The sequence below is a fragment of the Rhipicephalus sanguineus genome, chromosome 7, assembly GCF_013339695.2.
Source record: "Rhipicephalus sanguineus isolate Rsan-2018 chromosome 7, BIME_Rsan_1.4, whole genome shotgun sequence".
NCBI classification, from domain to species: domain Eukaryota; kingdom Metazoa; phylum Arthropoda; class Arachnida; order Ixodida; family Ixodidae; genus Rhipicephalus; species Rhipicephalus sanguineus.
Window position 1 is genome coordinate 90,230,301 of NC_051182.1, and position 12,232 is coordinate 90,242,532.

The 12,232-nt window shown below is 42.9% G+C and overlaps 1 protein-coding gene across 1 annotated transcript in view; it reads right to left on the minus strand.

The window, feature by feature from the left end:
* Nucleotides 1-361: 361 nt before the first annotated feature.
* LOC119399589 (uncharacterized) overlaps nucleotides 362-12,232 on the minus strand; it is a 50,716-nt gene continuing 38,845 nt past the window's right edge. Inside the window, exons 10-11 of the mRNA XM_037666392.2 lie at nucleotides 7,061-7,118; nucleotides 362-4,878 (exon numbers count right to left, since the gene is read on the minus strand). Of these exons, the coding sequence (XP_037522320.1) occupies nucleotides 4,781-4,878; nucleotides 7,061-7,118 (156 nt within the window). The 3' untranslated portion in view covers nucleotides 362-4,780. The remainder of the gene's footprint in view (nucleotides 4,879-7,060; nucleotides 7,119-12,232) is intronic.

A 12,232-nucleotide genomic window follows, 5' to 3' on the forward strand; every position in this document is an offset into this window, starting at 1 on the left:
ATCCCAAGATGATACAAGCCACAGCATTATCTTGTACCTCCTGGATTCAAGAAGATTTGAGGTCTTCTTTCCCGCTTTTTTGTGCCATTTTCCTTCCAAACCATGAGTGCAGCTCATACAGGTGCATTACTGCGGCAATCTGACGTTTTCTGCTGCCGACAGTTGATTATGACTTCACTGCCACAAGGACTCCATTCCACAGTTGCAATTTTCTGTGATTGTCAAGCAGGTAAAGTGTACCGCATTATAGGGCAGGGAAAAACTACAATTCCTCCTGAAACACTTCAGAATATTTTTAAAAAGCAACACCCCTATACACGCTGAAAGTCGTGGCAAACAGACAGTGACACAGTACTCAAAACAAGACCTTTTTTTTTTATAAAGAATACACAACTAACTCACATATGCCCAGACATTGCATCAATCTATCAAACATTCTTTCGTGCATTCATTAGGATGCTCTATAGGTTGGTCCAAAAAGTGACCATAAACTAATGCCCAATTTGTTTGCAAAACACCAACAGATAAAGGAAGAGACATTTTGGCATAAACAACGTATAAGGACTTTGTATCTCAAACGAGGAGTCTAAGCAGCAGTGTCCGTACAAGAAATATATACATATGTACAGTCGCACTAAATATGACTTGTAACATGGGAGCGAGTGGCCTCACGAGTTCAAAGATTGCGCACGGCTTCAATTTGCGCTGATTTCCGCAACTAAATGGTAATTTCTTATTTGGGATCATCTGCACGTGTAAGGACTGCGTTTAGTCGTGGAAATAAGCGATAGCGAGTCATATTGAGCGCGACTCTACATGCATACACAATTTTCACCAGGAAGGTCGAAATGTGGCCCACATGTAACAATTAAAAATTGTAAGGACACTGTAACACAGGCATTACATGATCCACACTGCAGCTGCTGCAATGGCTGTTAGTTTCTCAGGTACTTCTCTTCCATGACTGACCTATCTGAAGTTGCAATGATTATTTCCCTGCCTCAAAAACATTGCATACCAAAGTCACGTTTGCCAAAGACAAAGTTAAGTTTAGCCGGATTGGGCAACAGCATCGAACATAATTCAAGACATTTTCCCAGCTTAAGAAAGCAGAAAAAAAAAAGAAAAAAATGTGAAAGGGTGTGTGAAAAGAGGCCTTCAGCTCAATTTCGTGCTTCCTGAATTGACCAACACGATAATTTTCAAAAGCAGTGAACTGAACGGACCCTCCATAACTAAAGAAAGAGACAACTGATAGACAACCGATATGCCAGGCAGTCCAACTAAACAAAGTGGAACAAGCACGATCAGCACAATAAAAAATAAGTTTGTCAACTTTGAAATTGTACTATGTATTCTATCACTTGTGCAAAACCACCGCATGTGAATCTGTTACCCCTTAACTGATAAGGGTGTGCGAATATTCAAAATTTTGAATACGAATCCAATGTATTCTTTATTCGAAGCATTTTCTAATTGAAAAATGCCTATTCATATTTTCCCAAACATTCAGCCACAGCATAATACACACTTGAATACTTGGACGAACTCGAATATTCAAACAAGTGAAGACTTACAAATGCCACACATTATTTTTAATGCAAAACATCACTATTACGTGGCCATTACGGCATGCATCATACTTTGTGACTACAGCATACGATCGTTCAGTGCATAGTAATACTGCCTTCCCGGCAATGGACAATGTTTTACTGTAATCCCAGGAAAATTATGTGTAACAAGCGCATTTCCTTCATGCTATGTTTCACTTGACCAGTGTGCAGGCGACATGGGTGGCTTCTTTTATTGCGATAGCAATTCTATAGACACTCGAGAAGTATTTTTGCGATTGCTGCCACATTATACATGAACTCCAAATCCATAACATTAAGTTCTATGTGTGAGCAAACGCTTGCAAAGGCTGCAGATGGGCAAGGCTCAAGCTGAGATGAAATATGATGGCTGGCTCTGTCGGGCGAAGGAGCATGAAGGGGTGTCGGTGAGGGCTACATCGCTCAGGCAGCAGCAGCAAACTTTGATGAAAAAGGCACAGTCGTTCGTGCTGTCTCAACAGACATCTCTAGATGGTTCCTACCCTAGTACGTGCTGTGCTCTCAGCGCTTGCTTCCCATTGAGGCAACAGACGGCACAAAAATCACTTCGCTTCCTGGAGTGGCCATATTCCCTTATGCCAGCATTTTGTAAAATTATGCGAAATTGGATCGTAACGGAGTTAACTGCTAGCTTTACTTAGTATAACGTTCCAATTTGTTGCCATCACATTCATTGGTTTGCCCTTGTGACGAAACTGTGATTTCTTTCACTAAGCTTTATTCCGCAGGTCTCTTACACAGCATATGTTGTACTTTCACATTCTACAAAAAGATTCAATAAGGTAACGATCAAGAATGTTACCTAAACAATGTCTAGATGCTTGGAAAAAAAACAGCAATGTGTCAGCCTCCCATTGCATAAACAAGAAAGTGTTATTCATTTTCAGACATGTTCTTACAGCATATGAATAGTGCTTAACTTTGAATATTTCAAGCAAAATTTGTTAATTCGTAATTAGTGCATTAAGAAAAGTGTCTTCAACTTGCTGCAGAATAACGATCTGCCACTTCATTGATTTGTTTTAAGAGAGTAATGAAAGCTATCGTAACTTCTTGCGTTGCATCTTTTTCACAATGCGCACATGACCAAAAAGGAAAAGGTTTGAAGGAGTGACGAAATTAAGAAATTTGTAGACATAAAATGGAATCAGCTCTCATAGGACAAGGTGATTTGGACATCACTGGGAGAGGCCTTCGTCCTGCAGTGGACATAAGATAGGCTGACGATGATTGATGATGACACATTCAATATTCGAAGACAGTGTTTTGCCTTTCTCGTATTTAATTTATAATCGAAAATTTCAACATTCGCACACCCCTAATAACTATCTTAATGGCTTACTTTCCTTGAGTAATGCTGTAGGCCATTGATTCCACAGATGACTTCAGTGAGCTTTGCACTGTGACCGGTCGTGCACAAAACTCTGAATGTCGGTTTCTTCGAAATCTAGGCAAAGTTTTGGCAGTAATGGTGCTTTGATAAAGAAAGAAATCTAGGAACAAGACATGTGCCCAAATCCTGCATACATCAATGCGATAGTTCAAAAATAATCAAAAGAGCACAGACATTGCTTTGACAGAGATAAAGAACAACAATGTTCACATAGAGGTTGATTCACTATAAAACACACAAATATAATGGACTGGAAGACTTCATATCCTCTGGCAGGTACAAGTGCCATATCAGGCATGCACTTGAAACTTGCTTCAACCCAACATGCTCAATGAAATGACAGGGCATTGCCATATATTACACAGCTACAAATCCAGCTGTAGTCAAGAATACTATCAAGGACCATTCCTTAAGCAGTCCAGTGAGACCAAATGTTTACAGGAACTCTTGGATGTTAGTGCTGAAACATGGAGTTCCATCTTATTTAAAAATAGCAGAGAGAACAAATTGTGTCATTAGACTGCACAGAGAATGTTCCAGCAGGATAAAACTACACAAAAAGACTTCATAAAACGTATCTATGCAACAGACCACACATACTATTCGCCGCCAGGTTCAAAACTTGAGACTTTACCTGTTCGAATAGCTCACTAAGATGATTTAAAAGCTGGCACCACTGACTTTATAAAGCAAGCTCAGCAGCAAACGTGAAAACTTTAGCGTGTAATGGGTGACCGTTTGCACCATAGATCGAAAATAATAAGTCAGCCAGGAGATATATATCAAATGTAGATAATATTACTCTTTCCTTTTCGTCTTCAGAACGCTGTCACAGCATGTGAAAAGTGCTCAACTTTTGAACATGTCAAGCAAATTGTTCTACATGATCATTCATAATTATTGCATTAACAACAGCGTCAGGAGAGAGCTTTCCAGCATCATTATGCTGTCAATTCCCTGCTGTATGCAGTGTAATAATGCATGGATCACATGTTCGCAAGAGCCTTGACTATAGATCTTCAATGTTTTCCAATTATGTTCAAAAATTGTTGCAGGGCCCCTTTGAAGGAGGGAAGCCCAGACAATAACCTGTTCTGACAAAACCCATGAACATCTCTATACTAAAGGGCGACCAATGTCTGCTTACGCTGCCTGGGGACCGAGCTTCGGTGAATACAATCAGCGTACTTTCTTCTATTTGTAACGACAGCACGACAACTCTCGAAATGAGCATATGGGAGCACAACAGTGCACAGCAGTGCACCAAGAAGCGTTGCTGGCCATTTGTGAAACAAAGTAACTTACTCTTCACCAGACGAGGCACCCAATTACATGACATCTGGTGGTCCTCAATGCGTTTGAGCTACCAGTTCATGACTGCAAAATATGTACATGCCACAGAGATCTCGCACGTGGTGGTGCCATTCCCATCTTCGATTGACACAATATTCTAAGGTACGAAATCCTTGTTCGTGATAAAAGTAACACAGGAAAGATCGGCACATCTATCTCTTACTAGTATTATATACACTGTCATCCGATTGAGGAAATGCATATCGCAGCATCTAATCAGTACTACCCCTACAAGGCATTCCCTTTCTCTGCTTCAAGGGTGACATGAAGAACAGTATGAACCTTGAGACTGCGTTCATCAGGGACCCTTGCCAGCTCCTTTCTCAGCCTTGAAGTAACTGAAGCGCGTCGTCACGCAGTTCACAGTGTGGTCTTCCAACTAGATGGGGCATTCCTAAAGGCACTTGCTGTAGTCCGGGGCTCACATGTAGACGACGTAGGTGGTTTGGCCCTCTGTCGGAACTGGACCGTTTGGGTTGAGCGTGAATCCTGGGGCATCGGCCAACTCGCCAGATAGTGCTGTACAGAATACACAAAGCAATGAGTTTTGATGCGGAAACGGCGCGACTAAAATAAGACACGCTGGAAAACAAAGCTGTAAGCCAGAATACTGGCACTGCAATTTTGCGACATTCTGCGCTTGACCACTGCACGCAATGCGACTATCATAGCTGAGGGTCAGGCTTCGGTTCCTAGCCGACTGTTTTCGTCCACTTTGGTTTCCTGTTATCTCAGAATCGTTACATTTCAGTAAAAAGCAGTTACAAATAACACACCCTACATATCTCCCTTGGCTTGATCTGTTGTCACACATGACTGTGTTTCATGAAAACAGATCCCAATTGACCGAAAGTTGAATTATCGGGCCTGTTATAAAGATAATAATTTTCGGGGTCTAACATCCCGAAAACCACAATGTGAGTATGAGGGACACCGTAGTGGAGGGCTCCGGAAATTCTGACAACTTGGGGTTCTTTAACGTGCACCTAAATCTAAGCACACGGGCCTCGAGCATTTGCGCCTCCACTGAAAATGCGGCTGCCGCAGCCGGGATTCGATCCCGCGACCTTCGGATCAACAGTCGAGCACCAAAACCACTAGACCACTGTGGCGGGTTAAAGCTGTTAGAAAGACAATACATGATTGCCTACTGCATCAAACTACTTTTACTTACTAAATGAATCCCCAAATCCTGTTATCTTGCACAAAGGCTGTGCAAAAGCTATTTCGAATTCTATAGTTACCTCATGACTTCCTTCAAAATGCAGCCGCAACACGAGACCAATGTTTTCATCTGATACCAGCGTGTGGAAACGATTTTTTTTCACTGTGACAAGGCTGGCAGCAGATTATTATTGCATCACGATGTAGGCAGCGAGTCTGGTGCCAGCATGTGGACCATGGTAGAGGTGCCCTTCATCTTCAACAGTGCCCACTGAGCCATGTGAAAACAAACATTTTTTTTCTGAAGCTGCTGCGGGTGCAAGTGTATTCGTTGTCGATGCTATCTTAAATTGCACTTGGGCATTTTTTAGAAGTGTAAGAGCATATTATGCGCACCAAGTCAAACGAAACTACTCTTTACCGACATGAAGCATTCTTGCTGTCCCTGCTCTATAGGTTGTACCAATGACTAAGGCAATGCAGCGTTTTGTTCCAATTTGACATTAGTGCCACTTTTGGTCTCTTGCATCACATATTTGCTGCCTTTTCAGCTAGGCACACTCTGAGAACCATCTAAGTTGATCTTGGAGTGGCATAATATGTCTAAATTAACCAGAGTTTGGTGCTATTAAATGCTTGCCAAGACCAGAGGAAAACTGAACGATCAACCTTTCAAATTAGCAAGGGTCAAACTAGCAAGCATTTACTGCAACAACATTTTAGTTTGCCGGATTAATCTATTATCACTTAGCAAATCCATTGTGCAATTTTGTAGAACAAACTCGCAAGGTTTTGGGACTGAATATTCATCTGGCAGAAATCTTTCAAATCAACTATTGCCTCACATGTGCACCTTTCGCATTCATGACACACACACACATAAGTCAAAATCATTAGGAGTGAGAATTATATGAAAACAATTTTGAAGTTGAGTTATAGCACAATGTTAGCTATTAGTGAGGGGTTCTCTAGGTTGGTACGGAAATTATAGCAAAATTTGTTATTAAATGCTGTGTGTATTTTCCTCACAAACGTAATAATGAATAGTTGTTGGGGTTTAAAGTCCGAAAACCAAGATTTGATAATGTCAGACGCTGTAGTGGAGGGCTTCGGAAATTTTGACCATCTGGTATTCTTTAACGTGCACCTTAGCACACGGACCTCAAGCATTTTTGCCTCCATCGAAAATGTGGCTGCCGCAGGCGGGATTCGATCCCGCGACCTGCGGGTCAGCAGTCGAGCGCCATAACCACTAGACCACTGTGGCGGGTGCCCTTCACAAACATACGGATCTCCGCACAGGGCATCGGTTGTTACATTAAAACAGGTTCTCTTTACTTTGAACTCTGTTTTATTCCATAAACTTTCAGCCACCGTTCAACTTCAGTTAATTAGGTTTCACTGCATTTATAACTGACTGATTACAGGTATAACCAGAGTGAAATACGTATAAATAGAATACTATGTGTCTCTAATTTACTGATGCTAACTGTACCGATAAAGATAACCTAACCAAACGCCATCAAGCGTGACTCACTGGTCAGGGTGGTAGGCGGGTCCACGGGCGCTGCTTCTGCTTCGTCTGTTGTCGCAACCTGCAGGTCCCCATCAGAAGTTATCACTTGATCTTTCCTTGTGAATGACACTCATTTAGTGTGTTCTTAGCAACAGACAAAAGCAAAAGCAATGGCTGAAAACTGTTATTAAATATATTCACTTTCAAATGCAGTATTAGCCAGCCGTTCTTGTGCGCTTTCACCTTTCTTCGTGAAAGAGCAAATTGCAACCTAGTGCTTCTTAGTTGAAGACAAATTTGTCTTAGAGTGGGATTTGAACCTAGGACCAACATCTTTACAGGGTAGTCGCGCTTGGTAGAATGACCACCTTAGAAAGGCGTCCACTTCAAGTATGTAATAATAATAATAATAATAATATCTGGGGTTTAACGTCCCAAAACCACGATATAATTATGAGAGACGCCGTAGTGGAGGGCTCCGGAAATTTCGACCACCTGGAGTTCTTTAACGTGCACCTAAAGCTAAGTACACGGGCCTCAAACATTTTCGCCTCCATCGAAAATGCAGCCGCCGCGGCCGGGATTCAATCCCGCGACCTTCGGGCCAGCAGTCGAGCACCATAACCAGTAGACCACCGTGGCGGGGCGTCCACTTCAAGTATGAACCCCAGACTAAAACGAACTGTTCGTCAGCTAAGAAGCTTTTCCTTTTGAATAAATGAACAAATAAAACATTTGTTGCAGAAACTGTACTGTCTACAGCAGTTAGTGCTAGAGAGAAATCCCTTTGAATTCGCTGGCAGTTTTGTCATACAAACACGAGCATGGCAATTTCCCTTACACAAACCATAGCCCACCTTGTGGTATTCCATAGAACTGATCTAACGCGACTTTCTTTAGTGCATCTTTTATTCTGGCTGATGTTTATAGAAAAATTGCGAGACAACTGTACCAGATTTCAACTTCTCTGAAACACCTGTTTGACTACCGCATAAGCTGTGGGAAAGATAGGAAAAACACCATTCAATGTATGTCACTAGTACAAATTGCTCACAATAAAATGCTACACTATTGCCCCAACAAGCATGACACGGTCATCAAACCAGACTGGCAAAAGCAAGGTGAACAATATGAGGACAGTTCACAGAATGAACAAGAAAAAAGTAGATCTACACTCAAACCTCGTTATAACGAATACAGATATAACGAAGTAAATGAATAGTCTTGTCATAGCTACAGTGTCACAAATAAATGTTTATAACAAATTTTCGGATATAACAAAGTTATTTTCGTAGCAGATGCGACTTTGTTATAATGAGGTTTGAGTGTACAACGTCCCTAACCCAAGCTGGCACTGCAATTGCAGTTAGAATGTCTGTGTACTAGACTTGTGTGAATATCACTTTTCTGTCGTTCGTTTTAGGCAAATTTCTCTAGATTTTTATGCCACTCATTCCCAAAGGCCTTTCCAGTGCTGTAAGGCTATTCCGAAAATTTTTCGTTCCCACTGTGCACAAGAAAAAAATGTGGAAAGCCTTGAATGTACATTAGCATGGAAGTCGAAAATTTTTGAAATTCTTAATTACAAAAATACCTAAAGCAAGAAGATTGAACGCCAATACAACTTTCGCAAAAGCGAAATAAGTGAGCTAGTATTGTACTGTTCTGGAAGCAGTGTAAGTACTCTTCCACTTTGCAATTACGACAGGTTCTTAACGTTTCAAAATTTTGCACCATTTGAATATTTCGAATACAAAAGTGCCATTTAAACTGAAGCGAATAACGATTCGAACCGAATATTAAAAATTCCTAATATTAACACACTCTTACTAATTACTACAGTCAAACGTCATTACAACGAACACCACATTAACAAACATTTCAAATTAACGAACTTTTAAGAAATCCCGTGCCGACTGCTTATAGTTTCAATGTAAAAATATTTCACTACTACGAACTCCAGAATAACAAACATTCCAGAATAACTATCGTTATTTAATTCCCGTGTAATCTTAACAACACCTCAGTACTATGAACTTATATCCCGAAATGCGAGAACTTTCTTTTTTTTTTCCTCCGTTGCGGAGGCGACAGCGCATCAGGTTTTGTAAAGGGCCAACCGCATGCATTGCACGCGACTTTCGAGCGAAGGCGACTGCGACAAATGGGCTCCGTCGCGACGGGAGCACCCACATGTTCGCGACAAAGTGTCACGGTTGCTCGATTGAAAACTATCGTGTGCACGCAGGCAAATTACGAAAACGAATTACAGAGTAGATGGATGACAACATGCCAAATTTATTATTGTCTTGTTTGAGATAAGGATGGCATATAAGCGTTTCGTGACTTTCTTTTTTCGCAATCTTATGTTTAACCGTGACAGTACCGTATTTATTCGAAAATAGGTCGGGCACGAATATAGGTCGACCCCTACTTATAGCACTCTACGAGAAATAAAAAAAAAAATTCGAAAATAGGTCGACCCATGTTTTTTTTTTTAGAAACAGGAAAATTTAAACATAGCAGACCTTTATTTACAATTAACTTAGCGCCCTAGTCGCTGCCGGGAGTGTCATGTTCGTCAGATGTGCAAGGAAGGTTGTCGGATTCTTCGCAGGCATCCTCGGCATCCCAAATGACGTCGACTTCGCTGCCATCGATTGCGTTGGAAATGCAGCACTTTTTAAAGCCAGTCACGATAATTTCCGCTGGCAAGTCTTTCCGCGCGTCCTTCACCCACGTCGCAACTTCATTGAGGGAAGCCCTTCTCGCGGCGTCCCGTCGGTGTCATTGCAGTATCCTCCTTCAAGCCACTCTTTGTAACTCTTCGCCACCCAGTCCTTAATGTAGCTGGGACGTCATACCGCTAGGTCTGTTGGCCTTCTGCAGGGTATCCTTGACGCCCGGAGCCTCAGTTCTTTTTCAAGAGCGTCATGCCTGCCAGTTGCTGGGCCGCGAAAAGCACGACGCTATCCATTGCACGCGAACAGTCGGTCCCGCTGCTTGCGCCAACCCCTAATCAACTTTTACGTCGAACTCACGCTGAGCGGCACAATTGCTGGAATTCTGGGCAAAAAGTATCACTTGACGCTTGAAATCAGCTGTGTAGCTCTACCGACGTGACACCGTCGCAACCGCGCATTTGCAAATGCGAACCGTCACGTCAGATCAAACAACAAACAAAGAGTGAGGCTTTAGGCCAGTGCCAGTGCGGCTGCGCGTCGGCAGGCAGCACGGCTAGGGGGCTAGGGACTTCACGGCCTACCTAGGGAAATCACGGGTTCCAGCGCAAACATGGCGGAGCGGCTGCATTTCGCGGGGGCTTTGAAAAGGCGGTGTGCAGCTATTGCACAAATAACTTTTTTTTTTCTTAGTTACTTAGTCGGAAAAGGCGTACGGGTACGGTTTTTATACCAGATTTTATGGTATATAATGTGCGTATGTAGCAGGAACTGCTTGAAGAACAGCAGGCGCGGCAGTTGAACGCCATAGGTGCGGTGCTTTTGGTCGCTTTGATCGCGAATATAGGTCGAGATTCTTTGGTCACGAATATAGGTCGATGGCTGATTATGGGCAACATTTTTGGGAAAAAAAGGTCGACCTATATTCGAATAAATACGGTAGTATCTGCTGTGATCCCATGGGGCGCCCGGAAGCGTACGCTGCCTACGCTACGTCGCACTTTGCAAACTGCGTTATGTTGGGGTTAGTCCACGAGGCGCATCTCGACAAGGTTTCCTCTTGCTGTCATAGAACATTTAAGAAAAGCCGCAGCGCCTCACGTCGTTGCTTCGCAGGGAGAAGGGCCACCTCACACGACGACGATGTTGACATTGCAGCAAGCTACCACCGAAACATCAAAACGAACCGTCGATCAATATTAACGACAAAATACGGCCGCTGCCTCGCTCTCCGCGTGAGATGGGGCTGTAAAGAAGGTAGTCTATAACTTGCATTCCTTGAAGTACGCGCCAATTGGAAGCATCACGAGCAAATTGCAACCGAAGCGAGGGTCAGAGATGCTGCCATGTTGCCGGATGTCGTCACGCTCACTTCCGGCCGACAGCGATGTTTTCTGGCTTTCCAGAAACCCGCGACGCGACAAGCGACGGCGATGGATGGCCCTCCGCGACAGCAAATCCTGTCGGCCGTCGCTCAAAACTCGCGTGCATGCAGTTGGGCCTTAAAGGATTGCAGCGATGACATGGACGACGATGTCACGGTAGCACCCGAAGATCGCAACGAGTCCGTCTCGGCCACAGATGCGTTGGACTACTTGAGGAAACTCCGCATATTCATAGAAAAAAGCGGAACAGCGACCGAAGCGGCGCATTAAAATGCGGACGGTCTAGAATCGTTCGTGACGCAGAGTTTACGCTGCACCCGTCAAAAAATGATATTTCAAATAAACGTGCCTTGTCTGACGTTCACGTGTGCATTGTTGTGAGAAACGAGTTCAAGGACGTACCGTTGCAGAGGTAGGACGTTTGCGTTACTGACATTCTATTGTTGTGGTAAATTTTTGGGCTTTCACTATAACGACCTTTCAGAATAATGAACATTTTTCCGCGGTCCCCTGAAGTTCGTTATACCGAGATTTCACTGTATTCACTTCAAGTTTGCTTCGAACCGAGAAAATGATATTTGCACAAGCCAAGTTACATTAAGTAGGATGGAATACTTGGCGAGTTGGTGCAGAATCATCGTGGCTAACAGCGCTATTAACACGGAAGAAGACGAGAAGTGGACACGGCACAGCACTGACTTTCACCAGAATTTTTGTTGAAGACAACGATAACGCTATATAAACCACGAACAGAATCCCTCGTGACCAACCCGGCTTGAGCCGCCATTTATAGCCACTCAACTAAAAAAAAAACTCTGCACACCATACATCTACTTGACAGTGCTTAGGTCTGCAGTTTTTTTTTTTTTTTAGTCGATTGGCTATCAATGGCCAAGGACGGATTGGTCACAATCCGCTGTGTTCTTGTTTTATATACGTTATTGTTGTTTTCTATAAAAATTAAGTTGAAAGTCAGCGCTGTTCTGTGTCCACTTCTCGTCTTCGTCCATGTTAATTGCGCTGTTAGCCACGATCAAGTTACATTGCAAGCGGTCTGGGCTGTAAACGCTATTGCATTACAGTTACTACGTGACAGGATGTGCGTTCCCACTCGAATGACCCCTGCA